Source organism: Dunckerocampus dactyliophorus, chromosome 10 (genome assembly GCF_027744805.1).
Source record: "Dunckerocampus dactyliophorus isolate RoL2022-P2 chromosome 10, RoL_Ddac_1.1, whole genome shotgun sequence".
Lineage (NCBI taxonomy): Eukaryota > Metazoa > Chordata > Actinopteri > Syngnathiformes > Syngnathidae > Dunckerocampus > Dunckerocampus dactyliophorus.
The window spans coordinates 10,982,998-11,005,970 of NC_072828.1; the positions used below are offsets into that span (position 1 = coordinate 10,982,998).

The 22,973-nt window shown below is 40.6% G+C and overlaps 1 protein-coding gene across 4 annotated transcripts; it reads left to right on the plus strand.

Annotated features, from left to right (window-relative positions):
- The first annotated feature begins 1,696 nt into the window (after positions 1 to 1,696).
- Positions 1,697 to 21,665, plus strand: exoc1 (exocyst complex component 1). Of its 4 annotated transcripts, XM_054790673.1 has the most exons (20): positions 1,697 to 1,761; positions 2,316 to 2,447; positions 2,567 to 2,697; positions 7,566 to 7,725; positions 7,913 to 7,930; positions 8,519 to 8,706; positions 9,205 to 9,432; positions 10,565 to 10,697; positions 11,225 to 11,334; positions 13,105 to 13,254; positions 13,398 to 13,506; positions 15,510 to 15,554; positions 15,798 to 15,961; positions 16,039 to 16,155; positions 17,984 to 18,063; positions 18,155 to 18,383; positions 20,552 to 20,735; positions 20,802 to 21,001; positions 21,072 to 21,266; positions 21,361 to 21,665. In XM_054790673.1, exons 2-20 carry the CDS (start codon positions 2,324 to 2,326, stop codon positions 21,511 to 21,513), a joined length of 2,718 nt encoding a protein of 905 aa, XP_054646648.1. In that variant the 5' UTR covers positions 1,697 to 1,761; positions 2,316 to 2,323; the 3' UTR covers positions 21,514 to 21,665. The 4 variants fall into 4 exon arrangements, with proteins under 4 accessions (XP_054646648.1, XP_054646650.1, XP_054646649.1 ...); XM_054790675.1 differs by lacking the exon at positions 15,510 to 15,554; XM_054790674.1 differs by lacking the exon at positions 7,913 to 7,930.
- Positions 21,666 to 22,973: the final 1,308 nt, after the last annotated feature.

A 22,973-nucleotide genomic window follows, 5' to 3' on the forward strand; every position in this document is an offset into this window, starting at 1 on the left:
AATGTACCAATGTGACAGGATTGATGTCACTAGGTACGGAAGTACCAACCGAATGAGTGTATTTTACTACAAAATGTTAAGGTATTGTTGCCGCTGCAAGACAGAAAAGACATTAGACGGTGCTTGACAGTGTACGCGGCATGTGAGGAATCCAGTGGTGTCTGCACAATAACATCAAACCAGAAATGGTATTAATCATTTTGTCATGTTCTGCTGGAACTCTTTGCCAGATTCTTTAATGGACTTGACTCGCTCCTCCCTCAACCATTACCTTGTGTTGTGCATTCTCGTGTGTAGCTCTTTCTGGTCACTTGCTCTCCTAACATCCTGGTGAGTACTTATTTCTGCGTGGCTTTTCCAGCAGCACTTTTTGTTCTGTGTCGTATTAGCATTACTTCCCTACTTGGCTTTTTCCAGCAGCACTTTTTGTTCCTGTTTAGTTACTAGTATTTATTACCTGCTTGGCTTTTTCCAGCAGCACTTTTTGTTTTAATTTTTGCGTGCCTTTACCGCCATTTTTGAGTTGTACTTTGCTTTTGTGTTGTATGTTTTTTCTTATTCCGTTGAAGTACATCTTTTGTATTAAACTTTTTCTCTACACCTTGGTTTTTGTCCTCTTCATAGGCCATTGGCTGAACGCCAAACGTAACGTTGTAGAAATTGGTGGCTTAACATCAAGGTTCACACATCTGACTCATGGCATTCTCGGCACACCATGGAATTCATCCAGTGTCGGGCCGTACATTTGATACCTGAGTCTTCAGCGGAGATCGACTTAACCGACCTCTTAATAGCACCGCTATCATGTCACAACTATATAAACATCCATAAAATCCAAAAGGCAATATAACAGGAGAGAGAGGCATTATGCATATTGCAGATGAATACCATTAAAACTGTACCTCAGTTTTTGTTTTTAATTTGTTCCATAAGGTCCAACGAAAACCGAAACATACGAAAACAGCATCAGACAACTCCAAACCTACCTCCAAACCGCAACATCATCTGGAGCAGTTCAGAATCAATATTTACCTAATAACTAGGGCTGTTTCACACATAGTTACGAATGATGAAATCAAGATTAATTAATATCAAAACTGATTCATTTGATTAAAAATTTAAATCATTTGATAGCCCTAGTAATAACATAGCATAAACATAGAACATTTTCATGAAGTACATAATACACACCAGAGACACTGATTATTTCTAGACAAAATCCATCCTTATTTCCAGATCGCTACAGGCTATTTTGAACAGTTTTGCTCTGATCAGGACCAATCAGGACTGAAAATTACACGTACATGAAGCAGTACAGATTGTCGGCAATGGGTGTTTTTTTGTGTTTGTGATGTATGATAAACACTGCATATTATAAGGGCTTAATTCAACATAAATGTTTATTTGAAAAACAACTGGACTAGCAGTGATATTGTGCTGCCTTTTCTTATGTGGTACCAACTCTGTCTGCCTTAAACCAGCAAGTGGACCACTGACGACAATTGCAAATTCGAATGATACACTTTATACACAATTTATACAATAAAATACTTTAGTATTAGATATTTACTGTACTGTATTGTACCGTGCCTTTTTAGCTGTGACTGTTGTGTGTAGCAACAGCGCCCCCGCCGACTCCATGCGTAAATGCTGATGACTGTCGTGGCCACGTGACTATTATTCTCACAGACCAGGAAGTGGGAGGGCGGTGCTTGCTTGTTCAAGAGGTCTGGTGGTGGTGCTGGGCTACACTCAAACAAGGTAATGGTTTTCAGTTATTTGTTTAATTAATCCTTCTGAAATGTAGACGTCCGTATGGGAGCTGATTAAAGTTGTGTTTTTGGCGTAGTGTTTTTCATTAAAGGCGAACGGCGATCGCTATTGCGTTCAAGCGAGCATTAGCATTGAGCTAGTGAGGATGTTGTCAATGCATTTCGAGATGGCCTTACTTGTCCTAACCAAGCGCACCTTTGGCTTCTACGGTCGCGTTTTCACGTCGCTGATATAGATATAAACCCAAGTCCCGACTCCGCTGTCCTCTGGAGGCATAAACGCCAATATTGTTCGTATGTACTGCTGTAATTCCTCCACTGAGACAAGTGGATTTTAAATGATGACACAATAAACCGTTAATGTGCACTTGAACATTACTTTCATATGTTCTCCCTGATGTCTTACTGTGAATGGTGGACCACCTTTTTTGTTGTTTTATGTGTTTGTGTTATTAGCAGCAGCAGTGAAGCAAAAATATTTAGTCAGTAAAGTTGTATGTGTGTAACCATGAATAATGAATGTTTTTCTGTTTTGTATGACAGCATCCACCATGACGGCCATCAAGCACGCTCTCCAGAGGGACATCTTCACGCCCAACGACGAGCGTCTGCTTGGCATTGTGAACGTGTGCAAGGCGGGAAAGAAGAAGAAGAACTGCTTTTTGTGTGCGACAGGTACGTGGATCATAAACAGTGGAAGCTTTACGACCTTCGAGATCCTACTGTAAACATGAACCAGAACGAATGAATGTCTGCTGAGAATTGCTTTTTCCTTTATGTTTGTTTTGTTGTAGTTACCACCGAGCGGCCTGTGCAGGTTAAAGTAGTCAAGGTGAAGAAATCTGACAAAGGGGACTTTTACAAAAGACAGCTGACCTGGGAGCTTCGCGACCTGACGGAAGTGGATGCCAAAGATGCAAGCAAGGTCAGAGAAGTGACAGACACCATATATGCTTGAAAGCGAACATCAACATACAATGCATACATACAATCCAACTCACACCTCTATTCAGGCAGTGTTGTTTTCGTCAATGATGACAATAACAAAATTATTTTGTTGACAAAGTTGTTTTGTTTTCATGAAGGTGACAAGCTGAACATGGCGCTTTGATGACTAAAATGTGATTGGTCATGAGTGAGTTTTTGTTGACGAAAATGTTAGTGGTGGGTCTAACAGACACTTAAAATGCATGACACATCTCCTTATTATGTATGTACGTATGTATGTAGGCTCTACAACACCTGCACCACCTGAACCATGTTGTAGTCACGATGCTTTACTTTACTGTTCTCTTTACTTGTCTTGCTTGCTTGCTGCTGTAACAAGTAAATTTCCCCGCTGTGGGATCAATAAAGTACATACAATACAACAATACAATACAATGTAATCTTTCAGTCAAAAACTAAAATGAAGAAATGCATCCTAGCTTAGCATGCAGTGCAATTCCTGCTCAACACACTGGTGGCCGATGACGTGGGCAACGGGAGCACTTTTGGCGCATGCTCGACGATGTACTGATTTGTGGATATACTTTAAATGTAATCCATCCCAAAAAAACTGGATGCATTGTGCAGAGAGCCGGCAGTAAATGTGGCCGCAGCAGCTGAAGGCTCAACTGACTGATATTCTTTCAAAGGAGAGTGACAGCAAGTTGTCAAATACATACAATGTTACTCAACAATTGGCTTGGGATAAATTTCATAGTACACCTAAAGCTTTCCACATAAGTCCTGGTGCAAACTTAGTGCTAACTTCAGGCTAATGTTGGCTTTGTTGTGCACACGTCAATTCATTAGTTTATGTGTGCGATACTGTTACGCGACTGTAGAACATGCAGGTATTTTTGACCAGACAGCAAGTGGAATGTTGAAACATGGATGTGAAGGGAAATGGAGCATTACCTGTTGCTGTTCCCCATGTGTTTTAATGAACACATCATTTAGCATCATGTTTTGCCATGTTTACATTCAGTGACAGTGTGGTCATCGCTAGGTGTGTTTATGTTCTGTAAGCACGTTGCGATATATAAAAGGTGAAGTTTTCGTGCTTTGTTGTCATACATCGAGTCTGCTAGCTTTGGGCCATAAGCCACAAAGGTACATCAGTGGCGTCATGCAGCCCCTTACCATGGTGCACTTACAATAAAGATGGGACGCTCGTGAAACAAACTCAACAGTACAGATACATTATAATTTTGGTCATTGCTCAGAAAGAAAGAACAGTCAGAAGGCTTCAGGACTCTGTGGGTGCCAGTCAAGTGGTTAATAAGCTATCAAAACCTATTTTTGTTTTGCTTGTTTGTGTTTTATAGTTAAGGCAATTTTTTTAACATGATTATGTGCAAAATAAATATACATACATGTGTAATATATGTATATAATGTATACACACATACGTGTATATTAGGTTTTTTAAGATCTGCTATACCTACATTTGATTATGTTTTCACCTCTAGACCTTTCCAGGTGGTGTACTTTGTATAGATATATAGATACTTTATTGGTCTCCAAGAGAAACCCAGTAATTGTATCCCCTCTTTGTTTTTTTCCTCATCCAATTTCCAATACTTAGACATAAATGATGATTTTTTATTTTTAACTAAAAGTGAACTGACATGCGATTGACTGGCGACCAGTCCAGGGTGTACCCCGCCTCTCGCCTGAAGTCAGCTGAGATAGGCTCCAGGTTACCCCCATAGAAGATGGATGGAAAATCCAACTCACTAAAACGTTAAGTTTTCGTTGACTAAAATTATAACACATAGAACTGACTAAAATGTGACTAAAACAAGAAGCTTTTTTTGTCCAAAAGACTAACACATCTGCACATTTTGTTACCCTCGACACGAGGAATATGTCGACTGACAACTATGACAACAGCATGGCCGTACTGGTCTGCAACCTAGCGCTACCCAGCATGCAAAGCAACCTTTTGGAAATGGAGTAAATCTTCTAAATGTGCATCCCTTTTGAAAGAAACTTTCACATGAGAACAATGCATATTGTACACTTCACAAAATAATGTTATATGAATGTATTTTGTTATTTACTATGCATTTTACTCCGCAACGTGTAGTGCCAATACATGTTTACAGTACAAGCAATTTTTTTTAATATTAATTTTTTTAACGCTACAAGCGATTAAACGATGACATTTGTGACTTAAGAGTTTGATATTTACGTGAACATGTTGGAAATTTACTTAAATTGTGTGATGTGCTTACACATTAGTTTCATAGCTGCAAAGCCAAATGAAATACAGTACACACTAAATCTACATGCCATGCGATGGAGGCACATGTCTCGTCACACTGGCGCCACTTGATGCTAACAAGGGAGCTAACGTCAGTGCTATCTATGCCATGACAGTTAAGTTACCCGACTTTTGGCAACACACCTCATGCCCATGGTTTCAGCACATCGAAGTCCAATTCCAACTGCGAGGAATAACACAGGACATGGTTTAATGGTAATGGTTTAGTGGTTTCATTTTAGTTGAGCATGCAAACAAGTTACAATTGAATACATCACATAGTACAATTCACAGTTCTACATGTCTAAAAGGAGTGGGTAGAAGCAAAGCTTATTTAATCCTACCCCCCGTTCGATTCACATCAATTGCAATATGTTGCAATATGCAATTCATATGTGATCTCTTTTGTACGTAGAAAAGTGATGAGGTAATGTAACATTGTGGTAATATAATTGTTAAGGTATAATTAAGGTTAATAGTTAAGGTAATAATCAGTTTTATAATAAATAATAATCAATGCAAATAGACATAGCAGAACAAGGTCAAGACTCGTCTTTTTATTGTTTATTTTGTATTTGCAAACATCAACTGCTTGTATTGTTTCTTGAAATCGCTCATCTTGGTGCTTTGAGTTCCTTACTCAATCTATTCCATAATTTGATTCCACATACTGAAAAGCTGTGGGTTTTTAGCATTTTTTCTCGCATAAAAGTGTTAAGTTTAGTTTTTCCCTGAGATCATATTTCTCCTCTCTTGTAGAAAAGTATTGTATGGCATTTTTGGGAAACAGGTTATTGTTTGCTTTATGCATAATTTTAGTTGTTTGAAAATGTATTAAATCAGCAAATTTTAATATTTGTGATTTTAGAAATAAAAGATTTGTATGTTCTCTATATATGGCATTATGGATTATCCTAACTGATCTCTTTTGCAGTACATTTAGCAAGTGAAGACTGCTTGTATAGTTATTGGCCCATATCTCCACACAATAAGTTAGATATGGTAATACAAGAGAGCAGTATAAAGTATGGAGTGATTTTTGGTCAAGGACAAATTTAGCTTTACTCAATATTGCGGTTATGATCTCCAAAAAATTATTTTTCTTCACTCAATGTCACTTCAATGTCCACACCATCAATTTGTATTTGCGCATGTGTATCCTTCCTGCTATTACCAAATAGCATTATTTTAGTTTTACTTAGGTTCAAGGATCATCTATTTTTAACAAACCATCTTTTTAGTATAGCCATTTCATCAGTTACTTTTTTAAATTAGCTCTTGTGTGCTTTCTCCGGAACAAAAGGCAGTAGTATCGTCTGGGAATAATACTAACTTTAAAGTCTTTAGCCACTTTACAAACGTCATTGATATACAAGTTGAATAGTTTTGGTCCCAGTATTGACCCCTGGGGTACGCCACACATAATATTTAAACTTGCAGATGTGTATTCTCCTAGCTTCACATATTTCTTCCTGTTAGCTAAGTAGCTTTTGACCTAATTCAAAACTAACCATCTGATTCTGTACTTTTCTAATTTTGTAAATAGTTGTGATTCATTGTATCGAAAGCTTTTGTCAGATCCATAGATATTGTAGCCGCACGCTTTTTGTGGTCTATAGCGTTGGTAATTTCCTCCGTGAATCAGTCACAGTGCCATGGAGGTTGAAATGCTAGCTCTGTATCCGTATTGGCTACCTGCAAGTAATTCATTCTTATTAATGAATTTGTCCAACCTGCTATTGAATAGCTTCTCGATAATTTTACAAAATTGGGCTAATAAGGAAACTGCAGTAGTTTGTAAATTGATGTTTGTCTCCGTTTTTGAAAATTGGAACTACTTTAGCTGTTTTCATTTTGTCTGGAAATTTACTAGTCTGGAATGATAAATTACTAATGTACGTCAGCTGTTCTACGACCTCGTTGATAACCCTTTTTATCGTTTCCATTTCGATTCCATTACAATCAGTTGATGTTTTTGCATTACATTTATTGACAATATCAGTGAGTTCCTTTTTTGTCACATCAGTGAGGAACATGGAATTTGGGTTCCTGTCTATAGTTTCATTCTTTCCCTCCACTGTCCAGAATTTTGGAATCTCTTTTTCCAGTTTTGGTCCATGACAAAGTATTTCCACATAGTGGCTGTGCTGGACCTGCACTTTCTCTAATACCACGCGAATGGTATGACGGACAAAATTAGTGGTTTTGAAACCGTGACTTTTTCATTGCAACCTTGAAACAATTACCTTGAAAACCGGCACATGCAGTTCCTTGTTCCTTACACCTATTCCAACATTGATTCTGTTGCAGCTCTGTTGTGCAGTATACGTCTCAATAAAGGACCATCCTTTCCACTTTCTCATGCACTTTAAATTATTATAGTTAAGTTATTAAGTTAAAAAAATGAAGTTGTTTGTCCAGTAAATCTTCCAATTAACATCTTTGTTTATTAGGTAAATCAACTCACCAGCTATCATTTAGAGCATTTAGGCCAGTATGGCTTTCATTTTTTCATTTTTTTTCCTTCTCCCTTGGCTCAGGAAAATCCTGAATTTGACCTTCACTTCGAGAAGGTCTACCGCTGGGTGGCTAGCAGCACCGCAGAGAAGAACTCGTTTATATCCTGCATCTGGAAGCTGAACCAGCGCTACTTGAGGAAGAAGGTGGAGTTTGTCAATGTCAGTTCCCAGCTGTTAGAAGGTGCGTAACTTACCCCCTTTCTCTCTCTCTCGCTCTCTCTGATTTGCTGTGTTGATTGGATTTATATAAAAAAAAGCATGTTTATGGACTGAGCCGTCAAAGCTCTTTTTATTATCTTTTTATTTTGCTTTATGCTATGGCTTTTAAATATCTTTTCACTTTTCTCTCTTAAACTTTCTCTGGCCAGAACTTCCTAAAGCGGAAGGTTGGTAGGACTTAACTCCCCCACGACCTCCACCCTCCTCTTCCCACCTTTCCATTGTTCTTCATGATGTCAAACCATTGCCCTCATTATTAGACACTCACCCCCATAAACTTGCCACTAAATAACGATGGTTATATGCATTAACTCATACACGTCTAGACCACAACATGTTTGTTTCCTAATTGTGTACGTATTTTAACCAAACACTGTTTGTCGGTATTGTGATTTTATAGTTTAACAGAACTTTAAAGCTCAAGCAACACATTTTGCTGACCAGACATTTTTAATACTGTATATTTTTCTAGTGTTTTTGGAGTACTTGAGTTTTATTTAGACATTTTACAGCTTCATACTTGTGCTGGATTGTCATCACTGCTGGTAAATGACCAACTTGTGGTGAATGAGTATGGTTCTCATAACACCATTATTCTGAAAGACAAAAATATCATGAGGTCAGTTGCCTATCTGTCACTGAATGTCTTCACCTGTCTTTACAAGTCCATAAAGCAACACGTCAGTTTATATTGAAATCAACAGAATATATGCCAATGTTTTGCATTTCTCCTCTTTTTTTTTTTTTCTTTTAAGAGTCTGTGCCCAGTGGCGAGAGCCAGAGTGTTGCCGGGGGCGACGAGGATGCTCTGGATGACTACCAGGAACTAAGTGCCCGTGAGGAGCAGGACATCGAGAGCATGATGGAGATGTGCGACTATGCCATCTCCAACGCCGAAGCCTTTGCAGAGCAGCTCTCCAGGGAGCTGCAGGTGCTAGATGGGGTGAGTGGAGTAATAAAATAAACTCAGGTTCCCATGCATCCTGGAAAACCTGGAAAATTATTGACCATTTTTCCAGTCATTAAAAAAATGGTCAAATGTCCTGGAAACATTGATGTTATCCTGGATAAATTATTTATCCTCCCAATGCCTTGTGTATGAAAACGATTTAAAATGTAAGCGCATGCATGTCTGTTGTCACGTTATCTTCTGGGCAACATTAAGGCACAGTGCATCTCTGCTTCGAGCTGCACAGTGCCCCACGTGATGCTACCAGCCAAACAAATTTTTAGTTCTGCAACCTAGTGCTTCTCATTGACTTTGTTGTTAGATTTAAGAATTTTTCAGACCCTGTTAAGCACTTAACACCTCGAGACAAAATTAGCATCGGTAAGTTAAAAAGTGTCGCGAGTATCCTGGAAAATAATTCCCGGGAAAGAATGGCAACCGTGAAGTCAGAATAGCATATGCGTTATTATGTGCCCATCCTTAACTTTACAGGCCAATATCCAGTCCATCATGGCGTCAGAAAAGCAGGTCAACATCCTAATGCAGCTGCTGGACGAGGCCCTGGGCGAGGTGGACACCATCGAGGGCAAGCTGAGCAGCTACGAGGAGATGCTGCAAAGTGTCAAGGAGCAGATGGACCAGATCTCGCAGAGCAACCGCCTCATCCAAATCAGCAACACCAACAATGGCAAACTGCTAGATGAGATCCAGTTCTTAGTGGTGAGGAACACTTTTTGATTGATGCTAAACTCAGTTGCGGGCAGTGAATTTGGTACCTGGACCTTCAGTGGGGACTTAAGCGACATAATCCACCTCTTAATACCACCACTATCATGTCACAATTATGCAGACCATCAATATAGTCATCCCTCGGTACATCACGGTTCGAACATCGCTCCCTCACTATATTGCGGTTGTCTAAAATTTATTATAAAAAATGTATTATAAAAATAATGAAAAGTTATATGTAGTATTCTGACCACTAGGCAACAGTAATGTTACAAGACATTAGGTTAGATTACCCTCACATTGCATGTAGTCAGACATGCCATGGCTGACACACAGTTCTCCTCCCATTCCGTGTGGAAGTAGTAATGTTTTGGCTTTCTACATTGTCCTTTTTCCCCCACTCCGTTTAAAACACTTTTTTAACTTTAGAATAAGTAAATTTGAGAAGCTAACTAGTTAGCTCAAGAGCTTCATATGCTAGCGGCGGGTGTCTCTTGTGTCCCTGTAGTGATCCCAAAGCCTGCGTAGTACAGTTGAGCAATGTGTTGTAAACAAAGAATAACAGGAGTGTAAAGTTAACTTTAAGGGTGTTATTTCTTGTCTATACGGCTCTTATAATGGTAAAAATAATACTTAGAAAGTCATAAGCAGGTTTTCTATGCTCATAACTACTAAAATCTTCCATTTATTAATATTGAATCAAATTTGCGGAAATTCACTTATCGCGGTCAGGTCTGGAACCAATTAACACATACATAATCTCGAAACAACGCCAAACTCCAAACCGTGACACTGGGGGGGAATAAATTAACACAATTTCATGGAACAAATGCTAGAATTTAAGTTGTAAATGTAGGTCAGTGTTTAGAAGTGTTCAGGGAAGGCCATGCTGGTCCTGACACCACTGGCTAAACTAAACCTGCATGCCTATTGTTCCTTTGTATGCATCTGTCCATACACTGTTATTATGACCTAATCACTCTCTAATCTTTTTGTCAACAAAGCAGCTGTGATTAAATTATATTTGCAACACAGTGAAATGTGTGGATATCCTCATGGAGTCGATTCTAATTGTAGTGCCGCCCCATGTTGCTTGGCAACTGTGTCATCTCTCCTCACGCAGCACAACATGGACCTCTCTAAGGGACACATCAGAGCCCTGCAAGATGGAGACCTGACCTCCCCGAAAGGCATCGAGGCTTGCATCAACGCTGCCGAAGCCCTATTGCAGTGCATGAACGTGGCGCTTCTTCCAGGTGTGCTTTGCTGTTTAGACTTGCCACAAATGAAAACAATAAATCCTAGATACATGTACAATAATTCACAAAAATGAGCATAAGCCTCACATTTCAGCGAGCATTTTTATTACAGTGTATCTTCTCAAGGGGCAATATTGTCTCAATAGCTGTCAACATAAGTGAGTAGCAAGATAATGGTGTCCTACTGACAGTCAAGCACCGAGGTGAATTCCAACATGTTTTGTGACATTGTGACGCAGCGCATGATCCCCACCATTGGGACACTGCGCCATATGGCAGTTTTCCAACATGATAAGGAGTCCAAACACGCCTGCAAGATGAAGAAAAATAAGAAAATGTGTGTTGACTTACAGTATTTCCAGAGGACAGTAAAGCGATGCTGCTTTACAAACTGTAGAGTGGCGACACGAAATTTTAATTTTTATAGTAATGTCCGTTTAGAAAATACAATAACACAGCTGCTGAAATGCGAAAGGAGTACTTTGTCAGAAACACTATGAGATCTGCCCATTTTGCTTGTGTAGGCCACGACAAGCTGATGGCGGTGAAACAGCAGCAGCACCTGTTCGCAGAGCTAAGGGACACATTTGCTCGCCGCCTCACCAACCACCTCAACAATGTGTTTGTGCACCAGGTAATGTGCACGCCATCACAATGCAGTACACCCACCAAATGTACTGCTCCGTAGACCTGCACAGTTTAATAATTTTATGTTAGAGCGATTCAAGTAAATGCTGGCTTTACAAAGATAAAGCAGACATAACAGTTTGCAGTTTTATCTATGCCACTTATCTTCACTAGGGTTGCAGGGGTATGCTGGAGCCCATCCCAGCTGGCTTAGGGCGAGAGGCGGGGTATACCCTGGACTGGTCGCCAGTCAATCGCAGGCTACATATCGACAAACAATCATTCACACTCACGTTCACACGGAGAATTTAGGGTTGCCAGTTAACCTAACAAATGTGTACCAGTTGAGCAACTTTTATGCTAAATACTAGGGGTGTCACCAGATCTTTATGTCATTAGATTTTGCGTAAGTAAAATGTGACAAGATTTCTCATTCAGAAAAAAAATGTCTCGTGGGCACTAGGCCTGGGATGATGATAAATTAATCACACAATAAATAAAAATGAACTTGATAAATTTGCCTAAACATATTGTAATGCGCATTCCTGTCTGTTTTCCTGATCTCTCAGGCATGAAGAGGTTTCACTCTGTGCCTTGCCATGTTTGTTGCATAGAACAACAGCATGAATGGTGTGAGCCCTTTTGTCATACATTCTCTTTGTCTCAGTGGGTGGAGGCAGCGCCGGTAGCATACACATGGATTGCAGTAGAGTGTAACATAGCAGAAATTAAATTAATGCAATATATTGTCATGTATTTTTTTCATTGTACATTTATTAAAAGTAATGTTAAAATCACGTCTCGTTCTGGAAGACCCAATCTCGTGTACGTCTCGTCTCGTCTCATGAACTCAGTGTCTCGTGACACCCCAATTAAATACACAAGTACTGTAACAAACATTGGAGGATGCCCTGTGGGATGCATTGTGGTCTTCTACGACCATAAATATCTAGTTAATTACTTTTTTCTAGGTAATTGCAGTAACCAAAACATTATAAAGACTTCTCAGTATAATACACTGCAATTTTACACCATTGCAAGCTCCAACACACAGACTTATGTACTACGGTATGTAGTATGGGATCTCATTAGATAAGATGGTAAGTAAAAGAAGAGACTAGCATCAGCGTTGTTGATGTTTAAGGCCTCCATTCTTTCTCTCTCTGGTTCCGGACTTCCTGTTTAGTGCTGACTGACTTGGTCTCCAGGACCTCCCTTTTTCCTTCTTTCCTTCCTGCTATGGATTGTCAATGTAGCTCCCTTCTGAATCATCCCAAACTCTTGCTCTCTGCTCTGTCTCTGTCAGTTCAACCACTTCAGTCACTTCAAAATGACCATCCCTCACTTCTATAGGTCCTCCTGTCTGTCACTTCCAGTAAGTACCCTCACCGCACTCCCATAGCTCCCTGCCTTAGCTTAAGTCTAAACACCGCCCCCACCCCAACCTCCACCACTACCAGCCAATCCAGGCCTTCCTGTCGTACACACTGTCCATTGCTTGGGATTTGTCTCTAACCACCTAATAGCCACTCCGTTCCAATATGGAGAGGCCTCGTTCTGCAAGTCACTGAGTGCTAACATGGAATTGCATTTATCTTAATGCATTGTGTTGTTGCAAATGAAGGACAACAAGACGCATACATTGCAATCGAGGGTTTATTTAAAATGAATTATGTATTCTATCAGCAAGTGTTTGTGAAAATGCAGTGTGATTTTACTAATACTTTATGTGTTATTTGATGTAGTCCTAATGGTCATATGTCCCTCTGTGATCCAGGGCCACGACCAGAGCTCCACCCTGTCCCAGCACACCGCCGAACTGACCCTGCCCAAACACAGCCCCCTCCACCGGGACCTCCTGCGCTACGCTAAGCTCATGGAGTGGCTGAAGAACACCCACAGGGAGAAGTACGAGGGCCTGTCAAGGGTCAGTGTGCTCGCCTCTCAGTGGTCAAGAACCTATTTTTTAAAATAAAGCCTGTTGACCTGCAAGTAATTACATCAACACATTGTGCTGTTGTGTAAACAACTCAAAAGTGGTGTAAATGTGGGATCATCTTTTGTTTTCAGACCTATGTGGACTACATGAGTCGACTGTATGAGCGAGAAATCAAAGACTTCTTTGAGATTGCCAAAATAAAGATGGCGGGAACGAGCAAGGAGGCGAAGGGCAAGTTTGGTAAGGTGTTGGATGCATTTAATGAAATGATGTGTCTGTGTAGGCTCTCAGTCGTACAGGAGTTGTCCATCGAGGGAAAGGCTTCTTGAGACGTCATCTGTACTTCTGTGAAGAAAGTGTCGAACGTTTCGCTCCTCATCCGAAGAGCTTCATCAGCGAACTAACAAGTGCTGGTAGCCTAGGACTTAAATACAGTAAGAGTGGGCGGAATTGGTGTGCCAACCCCCTCCTCCTATGGTTCCTTACACTAAGACTGGGCGGAGTAATCCTGCCATTAGCACCTCCGAACAAAGGGAAGTGTAGCTCCCTGTAGTTGGGTATGAACGACTCTGATACTGGCTAGTTAGCATCTATTGTTCTGGCTTGGCCCTGGCTCTACCTCATTTGCAAGACTAAGAGCTGTGGGTTTTGGTCTCAGTAACCTGCTGAACACAGGGTCCAAATTAAACCTTAAACCACCATTCAGATTCAATGATGGGTTCTGTTGTTTACCCATCATTGAATTGGAATGATGGGTTCTATTGTTTACCCATCATTGAATCGGAATGATGGATAGATGCTAACTAGCCAGTATCAGAGTCGTTCATACCCAACTACAGGGAGCTACACTTCCCTTTGTTCAGAGGTGCTAATGGCGGGATTACTCCGCCCAGTCTTAGCCTAAGGAACCATAGGAGGAGGGGGTTGGCACACCAATTCCGCCCACTCTTACTGTATTTAAGGCCTAGGCTACCAGCACTTGTTAGTTCGCTGACGAAGCTCTTTGGATGAGGAGCGAAACGTTCGACACTTTCTTCACAGAAGTACAGATGACGTCTCAAGAAGCCATTCCCTTAATGAAATGATGCGTCTTATTGTCTTGTTGATTTTCCTTTCAAATTCTTTGAAGTACTTGTGTCTGATAGGGCTGTCATATTATGTATGTTAGTGACTTGTTTTTCGGCATTTAACTTCATACTTGTACCAGTGTAGCATATTCTTAAGTGTTAAAACTTAGGGTATCTTCATTATTCCCTGAGTCTATGGTTGCATATTGTTTACATGCAACCATGTTAGGAATCAGGAATCATTAATTTCAGCCTTTGCAGGTGTACTTTTAGTTTTCAGTAATCCCTCATTTATCGCAGTTAATTGGTTCCAGACTGTGTTAAGTGAATTTCCACAAAGTGAAATTTTTTCCTTTTTTTTTCTTATTAAAAATTTTCCTTATTTAGAAATGGAATATTTTCATAAATCATAGAAAACCTGTTAACTACCTTCTAAATATATATATTTTTAACATTAATAAAGCCCTCTAGATATGAAATAACACCCGTATAGTTACCTTTACACTCTTATTACCCAATGTAGTAGACATAATAATAGAAAATAAGCCACTTAAGACATAAATAAGACTCATGATTGTGTGTGTTGCTGTAAATGTGTTCCGGTACTACAGGAGATGAGTACGGGGAGGACAGGAAGGGGTTTAGAGTTGGCCCATAGCTTTGCATGGGTTACGGCCACAGCAGTAACCCCTTGTTAGGGATTAGTGTGCCTGTTGTGCGAAATGCGAAGTGCTAAGTGCCGAGCCGCTGAATGAATTAAAATGTAGTTATCTATCACAGTTAATTCAATGAGGATACAGCGTCCAATAAACTACTAGTAGTTTATACTACACAATTTCAACAATCCTTATGTGTTATTCAAGTGTGAAGATTTTATTTCACCTGTCTCTAGATACTTTTTATTAACCAGTTGTGATAATCAATGCCTTGCTATGTTAAATGTCTAATATATAAATTGAGCTCGGCTTACTGCACTTCATGTTAAACAAAAACGAAACCAAAAAAAACAGAACAAGGATTTGTTGTCCAAAGGTTTGTCCCATGTTGGGAGTCACTGCAGTGCACTTTAGCTTGTTGTCCATCTAACACTGAGCCCGCCGCCTCCTGTGCTGCATGTACTGTACTAAGCCTAACCCCTCTCTGTCTTTGATGCCTGCCCTTTCTAACTGGCTGCAGCCACGCTTCCGCGGAAAGAGAGTGCACTCAAACAGGAGACAGAAAGTAAGTGAGACATGAAGTTAGAAGTCATTGTCACACGCCTTACTCCATAACTATCGTACACTGAAAAGAACCCCAGACTGATGTGAAGCCGCCTGCCTTTATGCTTATGTTACATCTTCACAGTAACCCCTGAACACAGCATCATGTATTCTGACATAAATGGTGATAAATATCATTAATATTAATGTGAGCTTTGGTGTCTACTGCGTATGGAGTAATGAACACAGTACATTTTGCAATCAGGTCTTCATGGCAGCTCAGGGAAGCTGACTGGCTCCACGTCCAGCCTGAACAAGCTGACTGTGCAAGGCTCCAACAGCCGGCGTTCCCAGTCGTCCTCGCTGCTAGACATGGGCAACATGTCAGCCTCCGACCTGGACGTGGCCGACCGCACCAAGTTTGACAAGGTAGCCCACCACACAGGAGATCTGATGTGGTTATGTGCATAGTCATAAACTGGGATGGATGCCGTGTGTGTTTTCAGATCTTTGAGCAGGTCCTCAGCGAACTGGAGCCGCTGTGCCTCGCAGAGCAAGACTTCGTCAGCAAGTTCTTCAAGCTGCAGCAGCAGCACCCGACTGTATCGCCGCCTCTTGCTCAGGTATGTCAGTGTTCTTATGCGAGATAGTCTTGCCACTCTGGGAAGAAGGGTTTCATGAAAACAATTCAACGTAACTGTACTCAAAGGACTTTATTTGGAAATTCTTCACAACATTTCACATTTTGTTTTTTACAGTACAGTGGGTTTTTTTTAGCACACCATGTTAGGGGCTGCATGATGTCACTTCACAGAACATAAACATACAAAGGGACGGCCACACCATCACTGAACGTAAACACGGCAATACATGACGCTAAATGATGTGTTCATTAGCAACTAGTCTGAAATGCTCCATTTCTTTCCACATCCATGTTTCAACATTCCATTTGCTGTCCAGTCAACAATCCATGCATGTTCTACAGTCACGTAATTTTGTTACTTTTAATGTTTTTTAGATTTTCAAAAGCACTCCTGTGGACAAGTGTTGCGAATTAGCACATGTGCTAAAACACTCAAACAATGCATCTGGTCTGTCTAATGTAATTGTGATGTCCACATCAAATAAACAATAAATAAACAAATAACTAACACACATATAAACTAATGCATTGACGTTTGCCCAACAAAGCCAACTTTAGCCTAATGTTAGCACCAGGACTTATGTGGAACGCTTTAGGTGTACTATGAAATTTATCATCAGCCAATTGTCAAGTAACATTGTATATGATATCTTTAACTAACCTTCGAAAGAATATCAGTGTGATGGGCCTTCATGTGCTGCTCAAGATTGCAGTTATGTTTACCGCCGCATGCATAATTTTTTTTTTTCTGATGTATTACATTTAAAGTACATCCACCAAAAGTGCTCCTGTTGCCCACGTCACCGGCCACCAGCGTGTTGAGCAAGTAGTGCGCTGCATGCTAAGTTAGGATGCATTGCTACATTTTATTTTTGACTGAAAGATTACATACACAATAGGCAGAAATGTCATGCATTTAAATGTCTGATAGACCACCCACAAACATTTTTGTCTAGCCTCATCTCGTCAATGAAAACTCCCTCACAATTCATCAGGTTTTAGTCATCAAAGACCCATGTTTAGCTCGTCGCCGTCTCGTTTTTGTTATGAAAAAAGCGTCAACAAATTAATAATAATAATTTCATCGTTGTCATTCAACAACACTGGTTTAAAATCAGGAAATAATGTTGCACATATTTCTTCTGACACAAACCAAAATGCTTTGTTGCTGTAAAATCAGGGGTGTCCAAAGTGCGGCCCAGGGGCCATTTGTTTTTTTTTACTCTCTTTACAAAATAAAAAAGAAAACGTGCTGCCGCATCTCCCTCTTGACTCTCGGGGTGTTGTTTGCTGGTTCTTTGGCATTTTTTGGTTTGGATTTTCAACAACAAGAGGTGTGAAGAGAAAATCTTTCAGTTATAAATGAAAGTGGGGTGTTTTGTTCTAAGTGGTTAACTTCTTTTTACACTTGTGAGACAAACAAATGTTTAAAAGTGATCTATATCCGCAACACATTCAACTGTCTTCATTTAAGTGAGAATGATATTGATTCTGCATGCTACTGTTAACATCGGTAGGCTTATTTTCACTCTTCGGCAATAAAACAACAACGGATTGTATTGGAAGTTCCACTGTATCTGCTACATAGATTTTTTTTTTGTTAAGAAACTTTAATTTTTGCTATTACAAAGTAAAAGTACATCTCTGGCATCTCTGAGTGCCGAATGATGCATGTCTTTGTTCTTTCTGTCTTTATGAAAACATAAACTAGTGAAGCAATAACAGACACTGGCATGCTTTCATCACTCAAGAGGCGTCAGCGAATGTCTTCTAAGAGTTGTCATATTTTATTTCTGCTGTCCTGTCAGCCTGAGGCAGAGGAATCGGATGGCAGCACGCCGTTAAGAATGCTTCCCCAGGCAGAACACAGACACTCCTTGTCATCAGAGTGAGTTCGCCGTTAGCTTCAATGGCAAATGTCAACCAGCGTCACACTTCTGTAGCTCACGCTTCCCCATCTGGTCTCTCCCCTGCCAAAGCAAAGACGTGGTGCGGCTGATGATGAACAAAATCTTCCAGAGCATAGAGACAGAGCTCAACAGCCTCATCGCTCTGGGGGACAAGATTGACAGCTTCCACTCACTGTACATGCTGGTGAAGATGAGTCACCACGTGTGGACGGCAGAGAACGTTGACCCGGCCTCTTACCTCAGCACCACGCTGGGAAACGTCTTGGTCACTGTCAAGAGGAACTTTGACAAATGCATCGTGAGTATACAGCGTGAGAGCAGATTATTCCTATGACCAGGGTTCCACTTTTGTGGGGATCTCTTTAATGAATTAAGTGACATCAGGTTTCAGTCGCAGTCCCCGAATGTATACTATTAAAGTGCAGTGTTCATCCTCTGTCTCTGTGGATTATCAAAGTAACACAGTTACAGTCACAGTTAACTATTAGCAATGCAATAATTAATTAATAATTAGGAGAGAAAAAAAATCATAATACAGATTGGCTTTTCTCCATGCCCACTTTTCTGTAAAAAGTGTCTTCTGCTGTTCCATCAATTCAGTCCTCAAAGCCAGTTCTTTTCCCTTGGCTCACTGAAAAGAGCCGGCTTTATCAGCTCCCAAGTAGCTCCTCAGATTTTTTTTGTTGCTTAAATTGATGTGACCAAATTTTGTGTCAAATTTAGCGTGTAAATATATCCATCTATCCATCCATTTTCCTCCGCTTATCTGGGTCCGGCTCATGGGGGCAGCAGTCTCAGTAGGGAAGCTCAGACTTCCTGGTCCCAGCCACCTCTTTTCCGACTGAGAACCATGGCCTGGATTTGAAGGTGTTGAGTCTCATCCCAGAAGTTTCATGCTCAGCTGAAAACCGCATCAGTAAATGCTGTAGGTCACGGCCCAATGAGGCCATCAGGACCACATTGTCTGCAAATAGCAGAGACGAGATCCTAAGGCCCCTGAACTGGACTCCCTCAATGCCTTGGCTGCGCCTAGAAATTCTGTCCATGAAAATTATGAACAGGATCAGTGACTAAGGGCAGCCTTGGAGGAGGCCACCGTTCACCGGGAACAGGCTCGACTTACTGCTGGCAATGCTCCAGTTGTACAGGGACCGAATGGCACGTAGTAGCGTACCACCAATCCCGCACTCCTGGAGCACCCCCAAAGGACACCGCGAGAGACACGGTCGAATGCCTTTTCCAAGTCTACAAAGCACATGTAGACCAGTTGGGCAAACTCCTATGTACCCTCCAGTACCCTTGCAAGGGTGTAGAGCTGGTCCAGTGTTCCGCGACCAGGACAAAAACCGCATTGCACCTCCAAGGTTCGACTAACGGTCGTTACTTTTTCTCCAGCACCCTGGAACAGACTTTCCCAGGGAGGCTGAGGGGTGTGATCCCACTATAGTTGGAACACACCCTCCGGTCACCCTTCTTAAAAAGGAGGACCACCACCCCGGTCTGCCAATCCAGAAGTACCTTTCCCGACTTCCACACAATGTTGAAGAGACGTGTCAGCCAAGACAGACCATCAACATCCAGAGCCTTGACAAATTCAGTGCAAAACCCACAGAGCTTAGCAACTAGGGAGCCTTTTGACTACCCCAGATACCTCAGCCACGGTGATGGAACTGTCCTTGTTCATGTCCTCGGACTCGTATAAATATAATGATGTTAAGTTTTTATTATTGATATGGCTTTATTTTGCTACCAAAACAAATTATACAATACATAAAGACCCATCTCAATTAGACAAAAATGTCTAATCTCTGTATTATTTTTAAATTGTGGCTTAAATTAATTACCAAATTACATGTAAAATGAATTTCTAACATGAAATATAATTATGAAATATAATTATGAAAATATAATTATGTTATAATTAAGTTATTATTCGTGAACGACCAATCACTAGTCCACATGCATTACTCTTCAAACTGTGACTTGGGTTTCTGTGCCAGTCATTACATACGCTGTCATCAGCTAGCTTTTTAGTGCCTATTGATGCATTATTCTTTAAAAATCCATCACACCACACAGACACAGTCACAATGTTTACATTTTAAGTGTAACTTATTGTTACCTGGCTGGCGACCCGTCCAGGGTGTACCCCGCCAGTTTTTAACATTTATTTTTGTTTAATTTGGCCAGATGTTGACTACAGTAAAATTACAAAAAAATGGTAATGTTGAGTTTTGTGAAGCAGTACAAAGGTTCATAGGAAATAGTCCTATTATGACGACTACCATTTGCAATATGTTGTTTTGGCATTGTTGTCCTACTCAAAGCCATCGATTGTATTAAAATGAAATGTCATACTTCCGCTGAAAGTAACGCAGAAGTAGCAATAGAACTAGTAATATATGGCTGAGATTGAAAATACAGTATGATTGATTCATTAACAGAATCTATATTTCCTCTTCACAGTCCAGTCAGATTAGACAAATGGAGGAGGTGAAGATTTCCAAGAAAAGCAAAGTGGGCATTCTGCCTTTCGTCACAGGCTTTGAAGAGTTTGCGGAGCTGGCTGAAACCATCTTCCGGAATGCGGAACGCCGAGGGGACCTAGATAAAGCTTACGTCAAACTTATTAGGGCAGTCTTCATGAACGGTGAGAACACCAGAGACTGATGTACTTTTTTTAAGTAGAGGCTCTAATAATAAAATAATTTATCAGTGGAGAAGGTGGCCAATGAAAGCCAGAAGACACCAAGGGATGTTGTGATGATGGAGAACTTCCACCACATCTTTTCAACGCTGTCCCGACTGAAGATCTCCTGCCTGGATGCAGAGAGGCGAGACGCCAAGTATAAGTACACTGACCACCTGCAGTCCTATGTCATCAACTCCTTGGGCCAACCTCTGGAGAAACTCAACGTAAGGAGAAATATGGCACAAAAAAAAGACATTGTGCACGCACTGGTTGATTATTATGGCTCCATTGCAGCATTTCTTCGAGGGAGTAGAAGCCCGTGTTGCCCAGGGCATCCGTGAGGAGGAGGTGAGCTACCAGCTGGCCTTCAACAAGCAAGAACTACGCAAGGTCATCAAAGAATACCCCGGCAAAGAGGTCAAAAAGGGACTGGATAACCTTTACAAGAAAGTTGACAAACATTTGTGTGAAGAAGAAAGTCTCCTACAGGTGAGATATTGTCAATATTTTGTCTTTTTAAAGTGGCCGGTACTTTTTTCTTTAGTTTTTTTTTTTTTTTTTTTCCACTGTGCGCTCTCATCAGGTGGTGTGGCATTCCACACAAGACGAGTTCATCCGCCAGTACAAGCACTTTGAAGATTTAATCGGCAGATGTTATCCTGGATCTGGAATCACCATGGAGTTCACCATTCAGGACATGCTGGAGTATTTCTCCAGTATCGCTCAGTCTCATTAATTTAGTCTCTTTGCTGTCATCCAGGCTGACAAGAACAATGACTCCCTACTGCCATACACTGGCCGAATATATAGCAGTCACTTTATTCCTTCATAGTTTGTTTTTTTGTGCACATATCTTATTAATTCTTAATAAAACTGCACTCGCCATCTCATCTTTCTATTTTTTTAACTCTTCAATGGTTGATGGAACCTGTAATTGTATCGCTAATACCCTCCAGAACAAAATCTTAAACCGGGGGAATATTACAAGTATTCACATTTTGCACTGGTAGATTGTAACCAGATTGTAAGTAGAAGAAACTAGAGCAAGTGGCAAAAAATAGGCTGTTGGCAATTTACTGAATACCCTTATCTAACAGATGGCGCCTTGTGGTTATTGGGCTGCAATCAACATCAGTAATTTGTGTCGTAGATCTGCAGGTGTCTTCACAGACAAGCCCGTTGGATCATCTGTCTTTAATTTTTAGGGTATACCACTTGATGTTTTTGATCCATAACCCTCAGGATCTTTTAGGAAAATGTAACCCGTTTTACTGCGTCCATTCTCGGCAGCACCAATGGTGCATTCCAAGAGGCCTTTGGTTATTCAACAATCCTGCCACATTCAGAGATGTTAGAATGTCATGACGGTGTGAATGTCTGACAGAAAACAGTCATGGTTCAATTTTTTTGTGCAGATTTTTACTTTTTAAGGTTATGATCTTGAACTTTTGATCAGCTGATGAACAGGCTGTTTTCAGTTTTACAAAAGTTTTCAGTAGATTGCAAACTGAAATTTGTTTGTCCCTTGCGCCTGTTTATTTTTGCGTTTGCTTTGGTAAGGTGGGTATGAGACATTACCACCTGAAGAGGAACACAACCTACTGTCCCACCATTAGTCTGGACAAGCTGCGGACGCTAGTGAGCGAGCAGACCAGTTTGACCTACAGCAAGAAGACCGATGGACCCTCTCCCATCATCGATGCTGTACGAGCTGGTTGCTACAAAGTTTTGAGCAAAGGCAAGCTGCCCAAGCAACCTGTAATCATCAAGGCCAAGTTCTTCAGCCATCGGGTAGAGGAAAAGATCAAGTCAGTGAGCGCAGCCTGTGTACTGATGCCATAATGCTTGCAGTGTGTTTTTGCTAATAATCCACCAGTGCAAGATCTGAATACTGTACTGGTATGTATATATTTTAAGGATTTTTTTCAGCATTGTAGCTTCTTGTTCATTTGAATAGGTACCTTTGTTTGGACAACTATAACAATGACAACAAAAATAGCTCATAAGAATAAAATTTTTGCCAGTACAATGCTAGAGCTATTTATATAAGAACTTAAGTGATTTTGGTTATTTTCAAAACCATGGAAGTTGTTAGATTAAACTTAGTTGCTAAATTAAACTCTTATGAGCTATATTTGTTATCATTATATTTGTTGTCACATTTGTCTAAACAAATGTACCTTCACTTGTACCATG